The sequence below is a fragment of the Sander vitreus genome, chromosome 11, assembly GCF_031162955.1.
Source record: "Sander vitreus isolate 19-12246 chromosome 11, sanVit1, whole genome shotgun sequence".
Lineage (NCBI taxonomy): Eukaryota > Metazoa > Chordata > Actinopteri > Perciformes > Percidae > Sander > Sander vitreus.
Window position 1 is genome coordinate 23,996,291 of NC_135865.1, and position 23,077 is coordinate 24,019,367.

Here is a 23,077-nt window from a genome sequence, read left to right on the forward strand (position 1 = left end):
GCTAACTGCTATTGTATAATGGCTTCAGGATTGAAACATTTCAGATGCTCAGTGTGTGTTCCTCCACTTTCCACCAGGTGCTGTACTCTGACAGTTTCCGTAAGCAGGTCCAGGGCAAGGCTGCCTTCGTTCTGGACACACCTGAGATGAGGCGCGTCAGGGAGACCCAGCGCATCATTTCTGGAGTAAGATTTTATGGTTGTTTGTTCATTTTCTCCTGCAGATAGTTTACTTTTCTACTACTTCTCTACTTGAAGGATAAGGCTGGTGTTCTATATTTTTCTTGTTAAATCAAATGAATACATGTTTGGTGCTCTAGTGAGTGTTTCCTGGGGCAGGACAGTGTATGTGGTTAGACTTACTGTGGTTGTGATCTGTGCTTCCAGGTGAGATACCACCAGGACTTTGAGAAAAGCAAGGGCAGCTTCACTCCCACCACCTCTGACCTGGTGACAGAGCGCGTGAAGAAGAACACCCAAGACTTCAGCGACATCAACTACCGTGGCATCCAGAGGCGTGTGGTGGAGATGGAGAGGAGACGTGCCATTGAGCATGACCAGGAGACCATCACTGGTACAGTTACAATAATGCACACAGTCATTCATTTTGTGTCTTGGGGCTATTGGTGTCTGCTAATACAAGACATTTGAACTGTAAAGAAAAAAGGCCAATCGCAGTCTTTCAAGGCTTTGTAGAATAACTTCTTAAATAACTTGATGAAAATACTCCAAGTGTTGAAGAAATTGGCTCATGTATTTGATTTTTCTTGATAAAGGCAAATTTAATACAGTTCGCAGAGCTAAGAATCAATGTTTTTCAGAAAGATAAAACATTGATGATCTTTTAAAAGGTATTTGGAGGTATTGGATTTATCTAATTTATTAGGAAAACCGATACTTAGCTCTATGTAATGTTAATACATGAGAGACACAAACTGGGGCAAATTTAGCACACAGACTGAGACACATTTTATGCCACAGATTGCCGTTGGTTACTTTAAATTAGTAATTGCTGGACTGATCCTGTATTTGACTCTTTGTGCCTTCAGATCTGCGTGTGTGGCGCACAAACCCCGGCTCTGTGTTTGACTACGACCCTGCTGAGGACAACATCCAGTCCAGGAGTCTGCACATGATGTCAGGTGAGATGAGAAGCTCAAAAGGCTGACTGCATAGGTCAAAAGAAGGAGATATCATTTTAGTTATGTTTTGTATAAATAAACATTATTTTGTCCACATTACACTGTCATTTTTCCAAAGGATTATAAAACAAGATAAGATTATTAGACTCTGATATTATTAAATTAATACAAATTCATTTATATCAATCCGTTTTTTGAGTTACCTTGTCATGGTCCAAAATATTAAAGTAAAGTTTTAACTCCCCATATAACAAATAATAAACATTTTTACATTTATTAATTATCATATATATATATATATATATATATCATATCAGATATAATAATATTTTAATCACCCACATGGACAAATCTTCCAGTTTGTTTTACAGCATTTATTATTTGTATTATTTATTTGTGCGTACAAATCAGTCAGTCACACACTATCATTACAAATATGTCATATACTGTAGTGTTATCAAGCAATTATTATCTCATTATCTCTATAGACCAGTTGTGGAGTTATATTATATAATAATACTTCAAAATGTCCTTATATCTCCTTACAACTACATAATAGTGTGTTATAAACCATGTCATCTGTAATTATATACAGCTAGTAAATGCTAAATAGGGGGTGTTAAAGTAAAGTGTTACAGTGAAGGTGATCATAACCCGAGAGCAGAAGCTGGACGAGATGTCACTGGTCGCCAAAATCATTAGGAATAATCATCTGAGGACTATGAATATTCCTGTCATATTTCACAACAATCTGGCTACCATTTGTCGAGATATCTTGCCCTGAGACAAAGTGTTACGTTACGACATTGAATTTTCCACATGCTAATTTAAACAGATGTGTTTCAGCCATGGCTAGTGTGATGTAAATGTTACATTTGCTCATATTATTGTGTGATTATTTTACATAAAGTCTTAAAGAACCATATCTATCTTACCTCTGACGCTGTTCCAACAGTGCAAGCTCAGCGCCGTAGCAAGGAGCACTCCCGCTCCACCAGCGCCTTGAGCGGCATGGCTGATGAGAAGTCTGAGGTGTCCCAGGACCCCGACCACCACATGTCCCTCTACAGCAACGGCTTCATGGCCTCTTCTACAGGTAAATGATCTAGAATCACCATAACAAACTTCAACATACACTGTATAATATTGTATGATACGTTATATTGGCATATCAAGAGTATTTTACCAAACACCACAGATTGGAAGTATGTGGGGTTTAGTATCTACACATTGCAGTGTCATTGTATCAGTTTTAAGAAGGCTGTACCTTTTCTGTGGTTTCCTTTATTATCTTAACATCTGCAGGTTACCAGCATGCTAAGACTGTGGAGCTGCAGCAGAGGTCATCATCAGTGGCCACCCAGCAGACCACCGTCTCCTCCGTCCCCTCACACCCCTCTACCACCGGGGTAAGTAACACTTATTCCCTATACACACACTACACAAACATGAAGTGAATGCTTAAAGAGTAATAAAATGCCCCTAAATATATTGGTTGACTGACCTCCAGTAGCCTGGTCCTACCAGACTCTGGTACATTTCATTTGTACAGAGAGTCTGGCCTCTCTCCATTGACAAGTGTTAACTTCCTTGAAGGCGGGTACTCTGTTGAAGTTTAAAACTATTGGATCAGAGCCACTCTGGATCAGCCATAACCAATCGCTAACGTTTGTTCGTGACGTCGGCTTAGCATCGCTAGCGTTCACCTTAGCCAACTCCTTCACCACTAACGGAGCGAGCTGGAAAATCAAACTTTTCCCGAACCCCGTGGGGAGGAGGGCCACAACATCATGGCCACCAACAAAAGTCAGCAAAGATTATTCTTGCTCTGGCTTTAACTTCTGGATGTTCGGCAGAGTTGCCACAACTGACCGAATGGCTTCGCTTGCATCTTTCTCCGCCGCCATTACGGAACTACAACTCAAACAAGCTCACGACCTCAACGTCATCGTTCTCAGCCACTCCCTCTGTTCGCTGATTGGACCGCCAAATATTTGGACCGGAGAACGCAAACCCAGACGGTCTACTGAAGGAAAATGAAAATTGAGCGGAAGTAGGTAGGAGGGCGGAGCCAGGCTAGACCTCCAGTGGTTTACCTGCTCAACTTGCTGCAGTGATGTCTGGTGAACTCCGGGACAACGTGACATCACTGTTGCGTGTCGTTACAGGTGCTGCAAAGCACACTTCTGACCACACCTAACCACATCCATCAGTGATGTTCTGCGAGTTTTGGGGTGAAACAGGCTAGAAACTTTCCACCAGAGAGGGCAGTATAGCATGGCTTTTGTAGATTACTGTAGATTATTTTTTCCAGTAATTACATTTTTTATATATATATATTTATTTCAATTGGAAACATTTATTACTTAGAGAAACAGATGTTATAAAATCGATACAAGAGGACAATAAATCCATGCTTGATTTGTCCTTCAAGGCCCCGATCAGCATGGAGGCAATCTCAGCCTGCTGTTTTTGTTCAGTATTTCAAGTGCAGCCCCTTTAATAAAAAAAAGTAGTTTAGTTTTTAGCAAATATTGCTGAAAATGCATGTGCGTTAAACGTTAAAAGACGTTTTTCAGCAGCTCATTAATACACATATGGTGCTCCTACGTGTTAGTAGGATCAATTCATTGCTAGTTTTGGTCTTTTTATGCGATTTGTTGACACCAACAATAATATATTTTATCATCAACCTTATCCTTTAAACTCCCACTCTCACACCACCCTCGTATACATTACGACTGACCGGTTTTCTTTATTCTCTGCAGAAAACTGTGCGTGCCCTGTATGACTACGGTGCAGCCGACAATGATGAGGTGTCCTTCAAGGATGGCGATGTCATTGTTAACGTGCAGGCCATTGATGAGGGGTGGATGTACGGTACTGTGCAGCGCACCGGCAAGACCGGCATGCTGCCAGCCAACTACGTTGAAGCAGTTTAAAGACAAAGCTCTACAGAGTGGGCGTGACACATCCACAGGGCAAACTGATTTGTCTTCCTGTGATCACAAATGTGGCTTTGTGCAATGTGTAGCTTTTAGTTACTTGTAGCTCTGTAACTGTATTTTATTTGTGTTGTAATTCTCGTCTGTTATGATTCATATATTGCTGCTGCCCCTGTTGCCTGTGGATGTGATAAAAGCATCATGACATGACACATAAAATATTTCTGATTATACATACTATGAATGGCAGACTATTTTAGATTGTTTAAACTGTTCTAAGGCACTCTTGGAAACGCAAGACTCACTAACAATACGCCTTTTGTATATTTCAAAAATATTTAATATATATAAAACATTTTTTGTCTGAGTTGTACTACCCAAACAATGGGCTCAAATATCTCCAATTACGCCTTTAATGGAAATTCTATGGAGAGAAAAAGAAATGACTACAATAATGAAACCTTTAAGGAGTCAGTTACCATCTGTCTCCTCCATGATAAAACCACTCGTGAAGAGTTGTACAAGACAAGTCTCAGTCTTACTTTGTACTGAAGGCTGGCCGCTAGTAAAATGTGTGTTTTGTTTCTTTGATTATTTAGGTCCTCTACCTTTAATCAGTAGCTAATAAAGCACACCAAGCTCCTGCAGCACTCTGCCTCTTTCTTTACATTCTCAACGTTTTTCTGAACAATTATTTGTTGGGGCTTTTAGGCTTTTATTTGATAGGACAGCTTAAGACATGAAAAGAGAGGGGGGGAGACGTGTAGCAAAGGGCTGCAGGTCCGAGTCCAACCCTCGGCCGCTGCGGCAAGGACTGAGCCTTTGTACATGGGGCGCACGCTCTACCAGGTAAGCGATCCAGGCGCCCCTCATTCTGAACTTTGACTTTAGGCATCTTCTGCCTTACATTTTATTTACACTTTTTCTGCTGAATGGGTTTAAACTGTTCTGCATTTACAGAATAATCACTGACAAGTTCCCCAAATCAAATACAAACAAGTTTATATTTTTTTGAAGCCAATATCAATATTTAAGAGTTTCAAAAACAAAAAAAATCTAGCGATTACATTTATTTTATATGTATTTTCTACCCATGACACGTAACGTGAACATTTATGGTAAGAATTAGAATTTGTTTAGCAATGAATTGTGTCCAAGATAACTATTGAGCCGGGGATTTAACACAAAATACGTGTCAGCGCTCTCTGGCAGACAAACAGTTATATTTTTACAAAGCTAGAGAGCGCAGATTGTTTATACACAATGTCTACTATGACAACAATACAGCAGGCAAGTTCAGCTAACTCACGGAAATAATATTTACAATGCAGCTGTTTGCACTTCGGGTGGTAATAACTGTGCCCCTGTTTAGGATATCGCTGCTGATTTGTGGACGTTTCGGTGAATTTGAGCCCAGCTTTCAACATTTTAAGGCCACCGTATTCAAGACTTTGCCTTCAAGCACCATATCAATACAGTTGTGCTCTAGCCTCTGAATTGCTGGGCACATCTCCAGTGTTGTGCTCGCTAACAGCTCTCAGAAAGCCAATCACAGCTTCGTAGGTGTGGGTAAGAACAGAGACGCCATCTCGCTGTACCAGGGCCTAAGAAGTTCTGCAAGTCGACTTACAGAAAAGGCAATTTTTAAATTTGCATATTTATTTGATCAACGTGACAAATGTTGACTTGTCCTGATGTCAACTGCCGTAGCTTCCAATTCAGAATGATGTTAAGAGCTAAATAACAACCTGTCCCAAACAGCTGAAAAAGACACAACTCAAAGAGAAAAGAGACGTCTTTATGCAATGTCTTTTATTCAAAGAACAGTTCCAGCAGTAACTGTAGATTATTTCTTCCAGTAATTTGAAAAAGTTTAGAAAATATTTATTTCGAGATGCGTGCATCTGAAAACATGTAACATTAAAGAAAGTTATAAAATTGATAAAAAAAACATTATATGCTAGATTTGTCCTTAATGCTGCACCGTTCTTTGTGAGGATTATTGGTACAACTTTCTCATCAGGCAGCCTTTATAAAGGGATTCATTCAGTGAGTTTTAATCACTGCCTTTATCAGTTACAAGTGATTTATAGATCAGTCATAAGTGATTAATAGGAGCAAATGTGGGGTTGCCAGGTTGTGAAAATCTCCTCCTCCAGCAGGACACTTGTTTGTCTTTTTAGCTCTTCAGTTCATCAGGTAACCTGCTCAATATGGATTGTTTGACCTTCTGGATCAAAACTTATAAGGGGTGCCTTATTAGAAAGTGGTGATGGATTATTTGTCCACAACACAGTTTAACTGCAGGCATCCTCATGGTGATGTAAGAAGGCAATCATCAGAGTTTCTCCAGGCCCAGAGCACAAAATGATCTTCCGATGTTAGTAATGTTGCTGGCTGATACCGTGAGTCGACCACTACATGGACTGCTGCTGAGATTTTAGCTTTAGATTTTGGCTCAAAATGTTTTGGGGGAAAACAAACACCTTTCTGTTGTCAGTTCCAGGCCAAAATAGGTAAAAGAGTCACAGGCCAGGTCCTGCCAGTGTGGCTGCCTGCAGTCATACTATTAATTACATTTCACAGATAACTTTAAGGCTTTTTAGCTTCCTTGGCTGCATTCTGTCACGTTGTGTCAAATGATACTGATATTTTGGTGTCCTTCATTAGAAATTTGGTTTGTGTCGCTGCTTACATTTGTTCACATTTGAGTCAGCTGGTCCCTTGCTGCAGTGTGAGCAAACCCGCCCGCTGGTGATACTGCTTCTCCTTGGCCTCTGCGATTTTAGCGGACAGATCCACCGGCTTCTCGAAGAAGTTCACCAGCGCCTGTTCAGTGAGCAGCGACGCCAGGATCTGAGCGTAGCTGACCGTCCACTCATTCTCTGCTGCCAAACTCCCGTTGCCTCTACTGGCATCGACCCCAGCATCTTCAGCGGCTCCTCTCCCCTCCTCCTGGCTGGTGACCTCTGACCCCGAGCTGTGTCCACGGTGGCCGGCCTCGCCGATCTGCAGCACCAGACTCGTTACCGTAGCGATGGCCTGAAAGAGGTCGTTCTCCTCTGGGTCGCCGTGGAACATGCTGTAGAGCGTTTTACAGAACTGGATGAACTCACGCTGTGGAGGGAAAAATAAAAAGGGTCAGCGTTTCATCACATTATATCATTTAGTTTCTTTAAATGTTTTCTACCGGAATTTCTAAAACAAACCAACAGATTAGTTCTTAAAACGCATTAAACATTGATTAGTAGATAATCAAAATCAAAAAAGTCATTTTTTAAGCATAAGTGCTTTTACAAATATAACAATTTGCCATTTTTATTATGTTTTATGATCATTCATTATCAATGTAAATTGAATATCTTTGAGTTTTGGCAGTTGGTCACTACACTATTGATTAATTGCAAATTATTTGCTAATCAAAATAATTGTTGATTGCAGCCCTATATTTTTAAATAATTTCCCCCTGGGATTATTAAAGTATTTCTGATTGTGATTCTGATTCTGATATATCAGATATTTGCTCATCCTGTTCACCCTGAAAAGGGGAGACTAAATAAAAGACCCTTTCAGAAAATCGTTAATCCGACGTCAAATTAACATGTCGGTCTCATGTCTGAATAAGCATCCTGGTCACTTTTACGTAAAGTGTCTGAATTTAACAGATAGATTAAGCCAGTAATATTACATATTCCCAGTCTATTCTGAAAAGGGTTTAGGCCTATCCCAGCATGCATTGGGTGAGAGACAGGCTCTCTCCAGTCCAGACAGGTCACCAGTCTGTCACAGGACCAGCATACAGGGCCTAATTAGTCAGTCAATTAAGAGTTAATTTCATTTTTTAAATTGCCGATCAGCAGACAAAAATAACTTTAAATCGTACGTGATTATACTTTCAACTTTCATTTGATGGCCTGGGTTTTTGTTTTGTTTACTACCACTGGAAGGCACCAATGTCAGAGATATTCAAGTTATGTATAGAGTGGCTTCTTCTATACACTTGTTTTACCAAAATAAGCATTTAATAATACATGGATGAGTTATTTTTAGCGCAGTATGGTTTATTGGAAAGAGAATACATGCTACCAATGGGAGAAAAATGTCAGGATATGACAAAGAACATATGCATACAGAGTCCAGGGGTGAAATAAAGGAAGCGCCACTTAAAGATGAGATTCGACTGTGTAATGCAACACTAGTGCAGTACCTGGTTCATGAGTGGCAGAGGCTTCTCCACATCTTTCTCCCTCTCTTTGACCAGATCCTGCAGCATCTGCTTCAGCTGCTCCTGGTAATCTGTCACTTCACCTTCAACATCTGGAACAACAGTCAGATTCACTACAACCAGACACATACAGTACAGCCTATATCAGCCTTTAACACATAATACATTGCTGGTGTTTTGTCTATTTTTCTTTAGTTGTTGTGTTGAGCTAATGAGTCACAGTGTGTTTGGACCGACCTGAGGGCAGATTAACATAGAGGGGTCTGTTTGTGGACAGCACGGGGCTCTTCATCAAAGAGGGGTCATCCTCACTTTCTGTCAGAGCTACACACACACACACACACACACACACACACACACACACACACACAAAAGTTAATCAGTTAATTACAGCCCTGACGGCAGCTTGAAACTCATGACTTTCATCGTGTTAACAAAATGAATAACCTGGTGGGATGTGCAGACGGTACAGCAGCCTTATTTTCTCATTCAGCTCTTCACAGTACAAAGTGTCTGAGTGGGGGGAGAGAGAGAAAATAAAGGGTTAAAACTAATCAGATGTGCAACAGCCTCTCCTGTTTCAGTCTCCAAACCATAATATAGAGACACCGGAAGTTCTTTAGAGCGTTTCAATGTCTGTTTTGGTCTCTCTGCTCTCTCAAGAGCACCCAGATTTAGTTGTAATTAAACTTTTTAGTGGTCACTACTTATTCTTTCATGTTTTGGTAAAAACTATATTCATTACTAAATCACATTAGTTGTTTGTAATAATCAGCTCAAGCATGCAGTGCACAGATCCTATCAAAGATCCTTTATACTAAACCGTCTCTCTCATCATATTAAGCAGAGTTAACTAAGGATGTTAAGTTTCTGTATGGGAGGGGCGGGGTGATTTGAACTGCTCTGTGCTGAAGGGATGCAAAGGCTCATGGGAGAAAAATAAATATGTTCTGAACAGTTTCTGTCCTAGTTAAAGTGTGTTTTAATAATGTTTTTAATGTGTACTCTTCTTTTCTGTTATATTGGAACACATGTATTGAATACATTGTTCTTAAAGCCATGCTGTCATAAAGGAAAATAAGCAATATTTATTTGAACAAATCATTTCTTTAGTAGTTCTTAAGTAGCATTATGTTTTATATTTGTTTCTTTGCATGTTAAAAGCTATAGTGCGTAGTTTCTGTCTCCCCCATGAGGAATTCTAAGTAATGACAAAAAAACTGTCGGCGGGTCCACTAGTGGTGCGCGATACGACAAAATTTGGTATTGACCCGATACCAAGTAAATACAGGGCCAGTATGGCCGATACCGATACTTTTTTATAATTAAGGTGGATGCATCATCAAATTGCGAAATCTGAATGAATTTTCATGACCTTTAAGTGGTTTTGTGATTTTTCCTTTGGATTATTAATAAATTCAAACCCAGGACAGAATTTTCATATGCTTGTATAAATTTGTTTTGTTACCACTGTATCTTACAGCCTTTTTACAACTTATACAGCTTGCCGTTGTTTAATTTTTGGCCTGAAAATATAGCCACACGCTTCTCTTCCTCTCCATTCTTCTGCTCTGTCCTGCTTGTGTGTGTGTGTGTGTGTGTGTGTGTGTGTGTGTGTGTGTGTGTGTGTGTGTGTGTGTGTGTGTGTGTGTGTGCTGCTGGCCAATGCCGGGCCTGGCTGCTTGCTTGCTTGCTTGCTTGCTTGCCCGGCGCGGCTGAGTCACGTGATGGTACAACATGAAATCACAAGAGGGGGGAGGAGAAGCAAAGTGTGCCTGCTCTGCGCTGTGACAGCATGTGTAAAAGCAGCGACACCTACACAGACACAGACCGCCAGGTCGCCTCTTTGATGAAAGCGCAGCAGTGCATACTGGAGAGAAACTAAAACTAAAGTATCAATCTCCTTACGCTGGTATGGCTCAATATCAATACCAACGGTGGTATCGATATTATCGATATTTGGATCGATCCGCCCACCACTAGCATCCACATGATGCAAGCCTTCTGTGATCGGGCACCACCCCCACCCCTCCAACCCACAGTTACTAGTAGCCAAGGAGGACACGCAGGATTAAAAAACATGGACACTTCAGAAGAGGTTTCTGCGCGCAAAAGTTGCCGGACGACACAATCTCCTGAACACAGTCATACTGAGAAATACAGAGAGAGTTGTATGGAGCCAATAGTCTTAATTAGCTTTGTAACAACTCATTTGGCAATGGCTTGAATGTAACGGACGTTCATTAATATCAAAAAGTTACACACTAAAGCTTTAACTTAACATGCTTATTTTAGACTTTTTTTTTTATGACTCTATGTTTACTAATGATTTTTAGTAATGACTACTAATGTAAACTTGATTTGTCTGCTGCATCAACTTACCACTCTGTGTTAATACAACTGGACCTGTTAAGTTTCACCTTTCTGCAACGGGTTTCCACGCAAATGTCTAGTGAAGTCAACTAATTCGGGATAACAGTGTATGGTGACTGGATTTATGCTGAACATAATATGGACATTATGAGTTCAGCCATTATTCCTTTTACATTTCTTAAGATACAGTACACATGTATTATTTATTATTATTAATCACTAGTTGTATCTAGTCAAGCAAAAGGTATCCTTGTCATTCTAGAAAAATCACCTTAAATGTATTCTTTTTTCAACTTATGGATGAACGTCTCTTTCTTTTAAAGAACCAGACTTGGTCTGTCTCCATTGAAACTATTTTTTGAGAACATTCTTGCATTTCTTTCCCCAAAATCAAATCTTATAATTTACTGTGTGTGCCTTTTCTTGTTGCCTAGAAAGTAGTAGTGGTGACGGCAAAGTCACAGGTTTCTTTTACAGCATTAGTTTTAGGGAGCCTGAATGGAGCTGAAGAGCAGTGATGGAGGGATCATATTGTGTCTCAATCGGCCTTGATTCTTCCTCTCCTCCTTCACTCCATTTACCTACCCAGCCAACCAGCAAACTCTTTAAACGTGACCAGGTTGTCGCAGTCCTGGTCCAGCAGGGTGAAGGTGCGGTTGGCCAGCGTGTCAGAGTGCTGGTTTGAGCCGCCGGGCCACGGCGCCAGCAGCCCGTACAGGCTCTTGAACTGGGGCCGATCTAGCCGGTACTGCCGCTCCATATAGGAGCGACCGGAGTCAGCATAACGCCACGCTGCCGCCTCCGCCGCTGCTGCGGAGCTGCTGTCACCCCAGTACAGACTGATGAAGTGCTCAGTCTGGATGGGAGAGGAGGAGATAAGAAAAAGCATTAAATAGTTTGTTTACCCTATAAACCTCAAATTCTCTCAATACACAACTGAAAATGATAAAGGAAATTGGTTAATTGGAGGAGGGATAAGAATATACCTTGAAGAGGTCGTAGACATCAGCCAAGTTCTCTGGAGGGATGGAAACATCTGGAGTCACTATTCTCAACTGCACAGACACACACAGGGGGAAGAGAGGGAGGTCTGAGACGATGCTGAACTCTAAGGTTATCCTTCATTCTGTCTTTTAGGTAGTTTTAAAGTCAGACTACATGACAGTATTGATATTCTCTGTCTGCTTACAGCGTTTTCTTTGGTGGTGTCTTCGTGAGCCTGCAGCACTTGGATTCTGTGTCGACAGCGAAGCCTCTCAATCTGCCTCACTGTCAGGTCTCCGAATTTCTGACACAAGGAAACACAAACAGCAGAAGTTCAGTGCAACAGCAAACATGTCCTCCTCCACAAATGATTAAGACTGTATGTGGGTAAAGGGTCAGTTCACCCTAATTTACCCAAATTAACCTCACTTATCATACTACATAGATTAGATTAAATTAGATAGACTTTTATTGATCCCAAATTTGGAAATGTCAGTGCTACAGCAGCACAATATCAGACACAGCACACATACAGAATATACAAGAAATAATAAATACGATAGAATACAAGAACAAATATTCAAAAAATAAAGATTAAAAAAATAAAAAGGAAAAGAATGTACAAACTTGTATATACGTTGGGTAAAAGTGTACAAATACTTAAATAGTATTTATAAAGATGTTAGTAAAACCTATGTTTGTACAAGTTGCACTTAGTGCAGTATTATGATGTATACGAGTCTTATCTAACACTAACTTTTTAACACTATGAAGTGTTAAAAAGTTGTACTGCCTGTGGTAGGAATGATTTCTTGTAGCGGACAGTGCAAACTACCTAAATGTGACTACATAACTACATAAAATGTGCAAAAACAATGACTGAATGGCCAATATCACCATTAGCCATTATATGTGTGTGCTTCTCACCTCGTAGGACTCGCTGATGAGGTCAGTGATGTTTGTGGGTCCCAAAGCGGGAATATCGGTGTCGCTGCTGCTGGTCTCCTCTGCAGCCGACGGGGAGGATGGAGGACAGGACGACTCTTCACTTCCAACCTGGTCCAGAAAACTGCAAAGCATAGAGCAGAGGGTTCACATTCTCAAAACACAATAGTAATCCCAATCGCTCCATTCAAAATGAAAGTTTGATATGTGAAACCAGGTTCTAAATGTGCAACAGGCTCTTCACTGATTGGCAGTGCCTCGTTACCATCAATTAGAGTGATTTAGAAACACAATAAGAGCAGTGTTCTGCTCTGTTACCAGGAAATGCATCAAGAAACAGTCCCAGAGATCAACAGCATAGCTTACTTACTTACTAACTAACTAACTAACTAACTAACTAACTATGTGTTGGACTGAAATCGCCCAAACATGATGCAAACATTTACGGACAAGCAAAGACAGTGTGCGGGAGTTGTTCTCATTGTTTTCAAACATTTATGGACAAAAAAACATTGAATGCAAAATCCCTGTTACAGCCATTTCTACATATTTTATACCAAACCGGTGTTTATGCCATAGACTGCTCATTTTTTTTCTAGCTGTGTAATTAGTTTGAAAGATATTTCAAAAATGCCGTTCATTTTGAGTAAAACTTAGGCATCAAATACTGTGTGTATTTACCTTGTGAGAATCATAAGTGCCTGTCCATCGTCTGTGCTGGCCGAGAGCTGTGCAGCGTTGGCCTCCAGTGCTGCCAAACCCAACTGGAAGATGGCTTTGATTCCGTGGAAGAAGAAACAGTCGACCACGCAGACGGCACTGTGGAAGGGCAAGACGCTGAGGAAGAGGGTGAGGAACCAAGAGAGGGAGACTGAGGAGAGGGTGGAGAGGTCTGGAACGTGTTCAGCCAGCTCTGGCAAGCGCTCCCTGATCAGCTCCTCAAACACTGACTGGTCCACCTGAGCTCCTGCAGGGGGAAATAATGCATGGTGTGGGGGTGGAGGGGTTACCGGGTGGCCTCATGCACCGACATGTCACAATGACAGTGCTGATACAATAGCTGAGTTACCAAAATTATATGTTTTTTTCAATGTTTTTCTGATATGTTAAATTTTATCTAAACAAAAAGCAGCCGTAAAAAGACTTTGTTTAAAATGATTACAGTCTCAAATTGCCCAAAGTATGATTAAAATCAAGAACTACCTGCTTAAAAAATAATGTTCTGCTTTGATAGTTGAGGGGATGTTCATGTACTTGTACTTTTTGCAAGTAATTTTGGACTGGGGCTGTTTTACATAATTTTTAACCACTAGATGGAAGCAAAAGATGGACATTCAGTCTGAGTGTTGTATATACAGGTGCTGGTCATATAATTAGAATATCATGAAAAAGTTGATTTATTTCAGTAATTCCATTCAAAAAGTGAAATTTGTATATTATATTCATTTATCACACACCGAGTGATAGACTTCAAATGTTCATTTCTTTTAATTGTGATGATTATAACTGACAACTAATGAAAATCCCAAATTCAGTATCTCCGAAAATTTGACTATTACTTAAGACCAATACAAAAAAGGATTTTTAGAAATGTTGGCCAATTGAAAAGTATGAACATGAAAAGTATGAGCATGTACAGCACTCAATACTTAGTTGGGGCTCCTTTAATTACTGCAGGAACGCGGCGTGGCATGGAGTCGATCAGTCTGTGGCACTGCTCAGGTGTTATGAGAGCCCAGGTTGCTCTGATAGTGGCCTTCAGCTCTTCTGCATTGTTGGGTCTGGCGTATCGCATCATCCTCTTCACAATACCCCCTAGATTTTCTATAGGGTTAAGGTCAGGTGAGTTTGCTGGCCAATTAAGAATAGGGATACCATGGTCCTTAAACCAGGTACTGGTAGCTTTGGCACTGTGTGCAGGTGCCAAGTCCTGTTGGAAAATTAAATCTGCCTCTCCATAAAGTTGGTCAGCAGCAGGAACCATGAAGTGCTCTAAAACTTCCTGGTAGACGGCTGCGTTGACCCTGGACCTCAGAAAACACAGTGGACCAACACCAGCAGATGACATGGCACCCCAAACCATCACTGACTGTGGAAACTTTACACTGGACTTCAAGCAACGTGGATTCTGTGCCTCTCCTCTCTTCCTCCAGACTCTGGGACCTTGATTTCCAAAGGAAATGCAAAATTTACTTTCATCAGAGAACATAACTTTGGACAACTCAGCAGCAGTCCAGTCCTTTTTGTCTTTAGCCCAGGCGAGACGCTTCTGACGCTGTGTCTTGTTCAAGAGTGGCTCGACACAAGGAATGCGACAGCTGAAACCCATGTCTTGCATACGTCTGTGCGTGGTGGTTCTTGAAGCACTGACTCCAGCTGCAGTCCACTCTTTGTGAATCTCCCCCACATTTTTGAATGGGTTTTGTTTCACAATCCTCTCCAGGGATGCGGTTATCCCTATTGCTTGTACACTTTTTTCTACCACATCTTTTCCTTCCCTTGGCCTCTCTATTAATGTGCTTGGACACAGAGCTCTGTGAACAGCCAGCCTCTTTAGCAATGACCTTTTGTGTCTTGCCCTCTTTGTGCAAGGTGTCAATGGTCGTCTTTTGGACAGCTGTCAAGTCAGCAGTCTTCCCCATGATTGTGTATCCTACAGAACTAGACTGAGAGACCATTTAAAGGCCTTTGCTGGTGTTTTGAGTTAATTAGCTGATTAGAGTGTGGCACCAGGTGTCTTCAATATTGAACCTTGTCACAATATTCTAATTTTCTGAGATACTGAATTTGGGGTTTTTATTAGTTGTCAGTTCTAATCATCAAAAGTAAAAGAATATAAACACTTGAAATATATCAGTCTGTGTGGAATGAATGAAGTTTTGAATGAAGTTTCACTTTTTGAATGTGGTTACAGACAGAGGATAAATTCTTGTTGTTTTTGTCTCTTCTGGGTGAGGGAAATTGTTAATAATAACAAAAAAAAATGCTCCACATACAAATTCCCAGAACACAATCACTGCCGTTTTTTCAAGGATACACAAACATCTGGATATTGAAACGAACAGGAAATTGTTTCAAAAGCACCTTGCATGTCATAAATAATCTGCTTCACAAACGCAGGAAATGAGCCTTATTTCAGAGGCCAAAATAAACCTTTTGGGTTGTTTGGTGTCTGAGAAGCAGAAGATTAGACCAAACAACCGCAAAATAAACAACACAACATGCTGTGGTTATGTGACTTTAAACAAGGAGCAGCTACTCTAAGTGGCTGAAGTGCAAATAAAGCTTAAAAATGCTTCACTGCTCTCTTCTTTTCTTGACCCCTGACCTCTTACCTATGACCCTGCGGTTGAAGTAGTCAGGCAGCATCCTCTCACAAACTGCCACCAGCAGCCAGAAAGCTTCTTCTTCTTTAGCGTAGAGCAGCAGCACCGACGCCAGGATGTTCATAGACTGGACCGAAGCAGACGAGGAAGATGGAAGATGCAAAAAACACAGACAATGAAAATTGTGTAAATTTCATCTCAGCCCAAAAAAAAAAAATCAATTTTAGCGCCTCGAGTCAGAGTTGCGAACTTGTCTGTTAGCGAAAGAGGGCAAAAAAATGACAGGTTCAAAGAAAAAGGTTTAGTATCCTGTGTGTCTGTCGCTGATGCTATGCACCTGTAACCCAGTCAAGGAAAGTTTTATTTTTTATTTATTTATTTATTGTTTACACCTCATTATCATTTCATTTGATTCTGGTAGACCATAAAGGGACTTTTGTAGTTTTTCATATGTTCAATATTTTGCATTTATCCTTCGTTATAATAATAAATACATATATTCATTGTTAGCCAGTGAAATTACTGATTTGGCGTGGGGGGTCCACATTCTCATTAGGGGCTGAGGGGCCCCCCTAAAGGTCTGACCCTAGAATCGCCCCTGCACATCACGATCTCTGCTCTGACAAATGGGAATGCATTTTGTTTATTCTATTAATTTAGTTTTGTTTCATATCTTCTGCACGTAATGTGTGTGTTAATATGTAATATGTACTGTATATAACACACACAAATTAAAAAAAATATATATATTTAATAAGATAAGATTCTGAGGGACCTAAGAGCTAAATATAAATAAAAAAGGGTAGGTAAATAAGCAAATGCTTTAACCTACACCTTTTCAGTCAGATGATTGATTATAAACGAGTTAAGATGACACTGTATGAATTAAGGTGACAGTTTGTTTTACTATTAATGTTGTGTATGTGATGTTGTGTATCTATGTGATAGAAATAAACTACTCTAAACTAAACCAAACGTCACCACAGCGCTCGGATCATCAGGTCCCTACCTGACAGTATCCGATCTTGGGGTTGCGGTGAGCGTAGGTGGTGAGGACGCGTCTCAGTGCAGCGATGCCGGTGGGGTTTTGAAAGGCGGGATGGTCCGGCAGAGAGCGGTGAAGGTCGCGCTCAATCTCCTCTGTGGCCAGGCTGCTCAGGCCCATGGACTTCTGCACCATGCTGGTGTAATAGCCCTGGTGGGACTCTAGCTCTGAGGACGCGTCTGCACAAACCAGAAGTAGAGATGCTGTAAATAAGCATAAAATGACACCTTCCAAACAGCCCCTGCTTTCAACTCTCATCCTTTGAAACAAAAAAAATAAACATGTTGTGGTTATTGATTATCCATCTCAGGCATTTTCAAGCCTCTTCAAGTTGATTTTAATACCGTTTAATACTAGTTTTTTTTTTTTAAATCGCAATTTGACACTTTCATTCTTTGTTTTTTCTCTGACTAATACCCCCCACCCGCGGCTCTGTAAAATGTTTTTATACAATGGCCCTAATACACCCTTGTAGTTCCACAGCAGGTGTTGTTCATCAGTTGCAGTTTGTGTTCCAGAAAGCTGTTCCTCCTCAGCAAAACTGAGCTGAGGAACTGAGAGCAGACGGAAATAAAAGCTGGCAGTTTGGTTCTGACTGAGAAGGTGTGGTCTTAAACAACATACAGTATGTGGAGGTGCAGCAGAGTCCAGTTCATAGCCCATGTGCAGACGTTTTGTGTCTGTTGACTACTATCCACGCTGAAGCAAGCGTTCAGCGGATAGGTCAAATTACTGCTCTGCACAAAAATTTTGAAAAACTGGTTCTCATACATATAGAAGCACTTTCATTTTAGCTACTATCTTAGTTTTTCTTCCTCCCTCTCTATTACCAGAAAGTGTCATCCACAGCTCCCCTCGCAGCGACTCTGGTATCCCCATGGCAACAAGTCTTTGGATCTTGTCTGTGCGGAACATGTGGACGCCGCGACCGAACTCCAAGAAATGATCCTCCCACAGCCGCTCCTTCACCTGCTCCTTGCTCTGACACAAACACACAGATCCAGAGATAGAAATGTTGACTTGCTCAGTGTGCTGATGCCCTATATGCTAGTGGCGGCAGCAACATTTTCTCTTTTATCATAAAAAACAACAAATAAACCATCTGCTTGTCTATGTAAGTGGAGTTAGTGAGAAACTGTGTTATTTGGGTGAACCAATACTCTAATTTAGCTCTTAAATCAGTTAATTGGTCGTTGAAAATGTGAGTTTGACTGAAGCTGAAATGTCAGACTCCACTTACATTGTTGTCGTTGGTTCCTGGTTGGTTTTGGTGGAAGGCCGTCATCAGAGCCTCGCTGTTGACGGTGTTACGCAGAACCTGCTCCTCTATCTCTTCTTCATCAGAGTGCCCGGTGTCATAGTAGAAGGTGTAGTATGGTGTCGGGGCGCTCTGAGGAAAATATGAGGAGAATAACATCATTGGTTTCATGCAGACATTTTCCTACATGTCAAAACTGAGCAGTTAAAGTAATTTATTTGAACATTAAAAGCATCCCGGTTTGACTTAATGCTGTGTTTTACATGCTCAGGTGTGCCTTTTGGGCTCACAGTTCCTCTCATATGTTTAAATTGCACTTATAGTAAATAAATATGTGAAATGACGTTCACAGTGATGGATCCCCTCTACTGACTGAGCCAGAGAGCCTAGGAAAAAGTATCAGAAATATAACAACTTTTTCTTATTTTCCCTCACCACAAGGCTTAACAAAATGTGTTTTTAGCTGTGTAGTGAGTGTTACAATTTTTTAAAACTCTACTATAAATCTACTCAGATTGCCGCTGTGTCTTTAACAGAAATGAAGTATAGCATAAGTTCAGGCAGGTCATGGAGTCAAGCTTGGCTATTATCTCAGCTCATAGCTGACACTCCCTAAACCAGCACACCAGCTGATGAATCAGCTGAGTCCCTCCTAATCATATGATTGGATTTCCAAATAGAGCGCTCTTTTAAAAGTACTCTTTAAAAAATAGATGTATTATTACATAAATGAATAATAAATACATAAAAACAGTGCTCTAACTTTACACATACCATACTCCTCCTGCCGTCTTTCTTGCTGCGGAACATGGACTGTTTCCACTGCAGAGATCTGAGTCTGGAGTTCAGGTTCTCGACCAGCTCGTCTCTGTCTGGCAGCTCGATCAGCTGGAAGGCCTTCTTAGTCCGAACGCTCACTATGATAGGGTTAGGGAGTAGGCTGGTGCTCTCCACTTTTTCTATGGACAACACCTGATGAGACAAATGCAGGAAACCAAGCATCAGAACACAATCAATGATTCCTTACATGAAATAAGAATAGGAAGGTAGGCTGGTTTCTACTGCTTGTGTTGGAATCGGTAAAGGGGAAGCAGCTGAAAAGTAAGGGTACTAATGAAAGTACTAAAATACTGCCCTCAACTTTGTGGTAAGTTATATAGCACAATTTAAAGTCTGCAATCAATCATCATAATATAAATAAACTTGATTTTGCTTCTCAGTTCATCAACAGAAATAATATGGATTATTACTTTAGAAATAAATGTGCAAAATATCAATAATGTGACAACTTCTCCATGACATCTAGCCTGGTCCTACCAGACTCTGGTACATTTCATTTGTACAGAGAGTCTGGCCTCTCTCCATTGACAAGTGTTAACTTCCTTGAAGGCGGGTACTCTGTTGAAGTTTAAAACTATTGGATCAGAGCCACTCTGGATCAGCCATAACCAATCGCTAACGTTTGTTCGTGACGTCGGCTTAGCATCGCTAGCGTTCACCTTAGCCAACTCCTTCACCACTAACGGAGCGAGCTGGAAAATCAAACTTTTCCCGAACCCCGTGGGGAGGAGGGCCACAACATCATGGCCACCAACAAAAGTCAGCAAAGATTATTCTTGCTCTGGCTTTAACTTCTGGATGTTCGGCAGAGTTGCCACAACTGACCGAATGGCTTCGCTTGCATCTTTCTCCGCCGCCATTACGGAACTACAACTCAAACAAGCGCACAACCTCAATGTCATCGTTCTCAGCCACTCCCTCTGTTCGCTGACTGGACCGGTAAAGATTTGGCCGGAGAAAACCCAAGAATATACTGCAAACCCAGACGGAGTACTGAAGAAAAATTAAAATTGAACGGATGTACGTAGGAGGGCGGAGCCAGGCTACATGACATCATGCTTTCATACAAAATATTATTTAAACTAGAGATAAGTGGACCAGAGAGGGAGAGAAATTCACAGTTAATTTATCTTACTGTAGCTCAAACAAACAACTGTATCACTTACAGTTACTGTAAGACAAGCTTTAAGATGAGAAAAGCTCTTCAGGAAATGTGCAGCAATATATGGTTAAAAGAGAATCAGAGGAGCAGAAGGGGAACTTTATCAGCAGTAACAGATTAAGTGGGCTGAAGCGATTACACTTTTCTAAGACAATGCTTCAACAGAAAACAGAGGAAATAGAGGATTAAATCGCAGCAGTGGAGGAAAGACGGTATGCATGATTCCTCACATTGTTCATGAACAGACTGGGCATCTGGCTGCTAATCTCTGCTTTTCCCAACTAAACCAAACTCAAATAGAGCTTTGAATATACCGTTTTATTTTTCACGTACAAATACATCTGTAAAAATCTAGAAGCTACTTTATTGAATACCCCCATTGAAATAATATATTTAGCTCTGCCTTTCTTTCATTATTTACTCTGACAGCATTAAACATTTGGAAGAGAAGTGGCACTAAATCCACCACTTTAACAATATGTATCACTTTAACATGGTAATCGATTGATTTAACAAAAGGTACGTCTTTAATGCAGAATGATAAGGTAATGTTTTCATGTGATAGAAGAGCTTAGGAGAGATTCAAATCCCATTTGTTCTTCTGAATTTCTTAAAGGCTGAAATTGTCCGTTAACAAAGCAAACATGCAAGCTGTCCAACATTCCCCTCTGCACTTTAATGTGTGTGAACAGCCACATGAAACCAGTCTGTGTGTTACTCTTTAACCAGCACTAGGCAAGGCAGAGTAAACACAAGACTGCTTAACAAACTCACCTTAAAATACATTATAGAAAACACTACAGAAATGCTCAGATAAACTCTCTTGAATAAAGTCACTCTGGACAAAGAGACAGACTTGTAACTGTGAAGTCACTGATTTAATCGGCTGGAAAAGTCAGGAGCTCTGGTAAAGAAGATACGGTCTTGTACTGCCCGAGGAGATGTTGTATCTCTTATCAGTTTTCAGCATCCCAAAATCTATATCGCACACTTGCCTAATGGTGATCAGAAAATATCCCTTCATATTTAAAAGGTTTTTCACACTCGCTACTAATTAGGTCACATGAACTGAACCAATGGGCTTTTGTTTCCTACTTCCTGTAAGCATTTACAGTAAGTTACACACATTATGACAAAGAAATAAGATTATATGACAGTAATTACAGTTATCCTGTAAATACAGCCATATCATTTCATAACTCACGCAGGGACCACAGAACCTGGCCTAGTTTACTTACGGTATCATCTTATGAGCCATTTAAAAGGCGCCATCATGGGAGTAATCTTGGAAATTTGAGATTTGAAGAGAACCACTGAAATGCACCTTTAGCTTTTCCGTTGGACGAGGTAAGGAAACTGTAGAGTTTCAAATTTTTAAAACATTGCTGATCTTTGATGTCAATGTACTTTTATGTTTTGATGTATTCACAATGTATGCTGCAGCTGAGTTAAGCAAGAAAATTGCATCCCAATCAACATCTTGCCCTCTGCAGCTTATTGTGCTAATTAGATCATGTCTGTCACTTAGCATACAGGAGGAAGCTCTTTGTTCACACGGCCATCTGTTGATTAGATTAAGACCAAAAGACTATCTTCAAAATAATTTACTTCCACATGGTAGGATCCTGTTTGTGACCGGAAGTAACCTCAAAACACATGAATTTGGAAATAACGCCTACTTTGCGATGAGGGACCACTGGAAAAAGTTTTCATCCAAGGAACCGCCTACAACTTCAATGGAATATATCTGTGAAACCTAGAAATGTTTGGGACTGTAAAATGTAGAACCACGGGGGGGGGAATACATCTTGCAGTCCACTGCAGCATAAAATCCTGTTCTGTCATGTCATTACGTTATTAAATCTTTTTGTTAATCTTCATTGGACAAAGCCTCTCCTTTCCCAAAATAAAGAAAAGCTACATCTGCTACAAATGAAAACGCAAAAACCTACAATTATGCCCCATTAGACCCTAGTAGACCACCTCATGTAGTGAGGATGTGCAGGTTCCGCTCACTTCAGTCCTTTAAAGTTTATATCTTTATAAGGTCTGAAATGGCACACAGCCATAGTGTACACAGAGTCATTATGGATCACTGAAGCCTTATATTTACTGGCGACACATGGAAGCCTTTAGTCTCTGTGTTTTCATGGTATTTTATTCCTTTACAGACCATATTGTACTCCTAATGAACAGGTAACGTCAGTGAGGCTGTGATGCAGGTACCGTACCTCTGAGAGGGGTATAAGCAGGATGCAATTGCCTTCCTCTCGGCTGGAGAAGCAAAGATAACTGTCAGTGGTGTAGAGGGTCCCGGCTGTATGGCAGCGTCCGTGTGGTGTCCATACCGAACAGGAGGCCACCTCGTGGAGTCGTTCACTACGAGGGAGCCGAAACAGAGCTAGGACGTACTCCCTTAAAGCCTGTTCCTCTAGGATTCTGGGAAGAAGATGATGAGGGGAAGAGTTAGGCGGTGACACACAGATGTGGCTTGGGAGAAAAACAAATAGAATCTGGACACAAAGCTGCAAGAAAATGTCTGCCTCTCATTCCCTTTGGCTTAAAACTACACCAATAGAACAGTGTATCAGCAGGTTATAATGGCTGAGCTGTACAGGTACGTCTGTATTGATAGGATTGGACGTTACTAGTCAGCTGGTAACCAAGAGGCTGATGAATGAGCAACTGCTGGTGAAGCGTGAATGAAGCTAATGCAAGCGTGACTTCAGGGCACCTCCTGAACTGAACACATGCAATCTGCAATGCTCCATTTTTGGAAATGTTGACATCTGAAACAAAATCCAGCATGGGATATTTATTGTGGCAATGTCAC

The 23,077-nt window shown here is 40.8% G+C and overlaps 2 protein-coding genes across 3 annotated transcripts in view; one reads left to right on the top strand and one right to left on the bottom strand.

Annotated features, from left to right (window-relative positions):
• The window catches only part of neb (nebulin), a 65,219-nt gene extending 60,486 nt beyond the window's left edge, over positions 1-4,733 (top strand). Inside the window, exons 135-140 of the mRNA XM_078262442.1 lie at positions 78-185; positions 387-573; positions 1,049-1,141; positions 2,097-2,237; positions 2,447-2,550; positions 3,910-4,733. Coding sequence (XP_078118568.1) covers positions 78-185; positions 387-573; positions 1,049-1,141; positions 2,097-2,237; positions 2,447-2,550; positions 3,910-4,083 — 807 coding nt within the window. The 3' untranslated portion in view covers positions 4,084-4,733. The remainder of the gene's footprint in view (positions 1-77; positions 186-386; positions 574-1,048; positions 1,142-2,096; positions 2,238-2,446; positions 2,551-3,909) is intronic.
• A 1,150-nt stretch (positions 4,734-5,883) lies between these two features.
• Positions 5,884-23,077, bottom strand: part of tbc1d8 (TBC1 domain family member 8) — a 28,807-nt gene continuing 11,613 nt past the window's right edge. For both annotated transcript variants that reach the window (XM_078262443.1, XM_078262445.1), the window contains 15 exons: positions 22,476-22,683; positions 19,017-19,214; positions 18,225-18,374; positions 17,815-17,965; positions 16,949-17,163; positions 15,949-16,066; positions 13,295-13,580; positions 12,596-12,737; positions 11,874-11,972; positions 11,671-11,739; positions 11,270-11,540; positions 8,759-8,824; positions 8,549-8,635; positions 8,294-8,403; positions 5,884-7,203 (listed from right to left, as the gene is read on the bottom strand). In XM_078262443.1, coding sequence (XP_078118569.1) covers positions 6,799-7,203; positions 8,294-8,403; positions 8,549-8,635; positions 8,759-8,824; positions 11,270-11,540; positions 11,671-11,739; positions 11,874-11,972; positions 12,596-12,737; positions 13,295-13,580; positions 15,949-16,066; positions 16,949-17,163; positions 17,815-17,965; positions 18,225-18,374; positions 19,017-19,214; positions 22,476-22,683 — 2,575 coding nt within the window. In that variant the 3' untranslated portion in view covers positions 5,884-6,798. The remainder of the gene's footprint in view (positions 7,204-8,293; positions 8,404-8,548; positions 8,636-8,758; positions 8,825-11,269; positions 11,541-11,670; positions 11,740-11,873; positions 11,973-12,595; positions 12,738-13,294; positions 13,581-15,948; positions 16,067-16,948; positions 17,164-17,814; positions 17,966-18,224; positions 18,375-19,016; positions 19,215-22,475; positions 22,684-23,077) is intronic.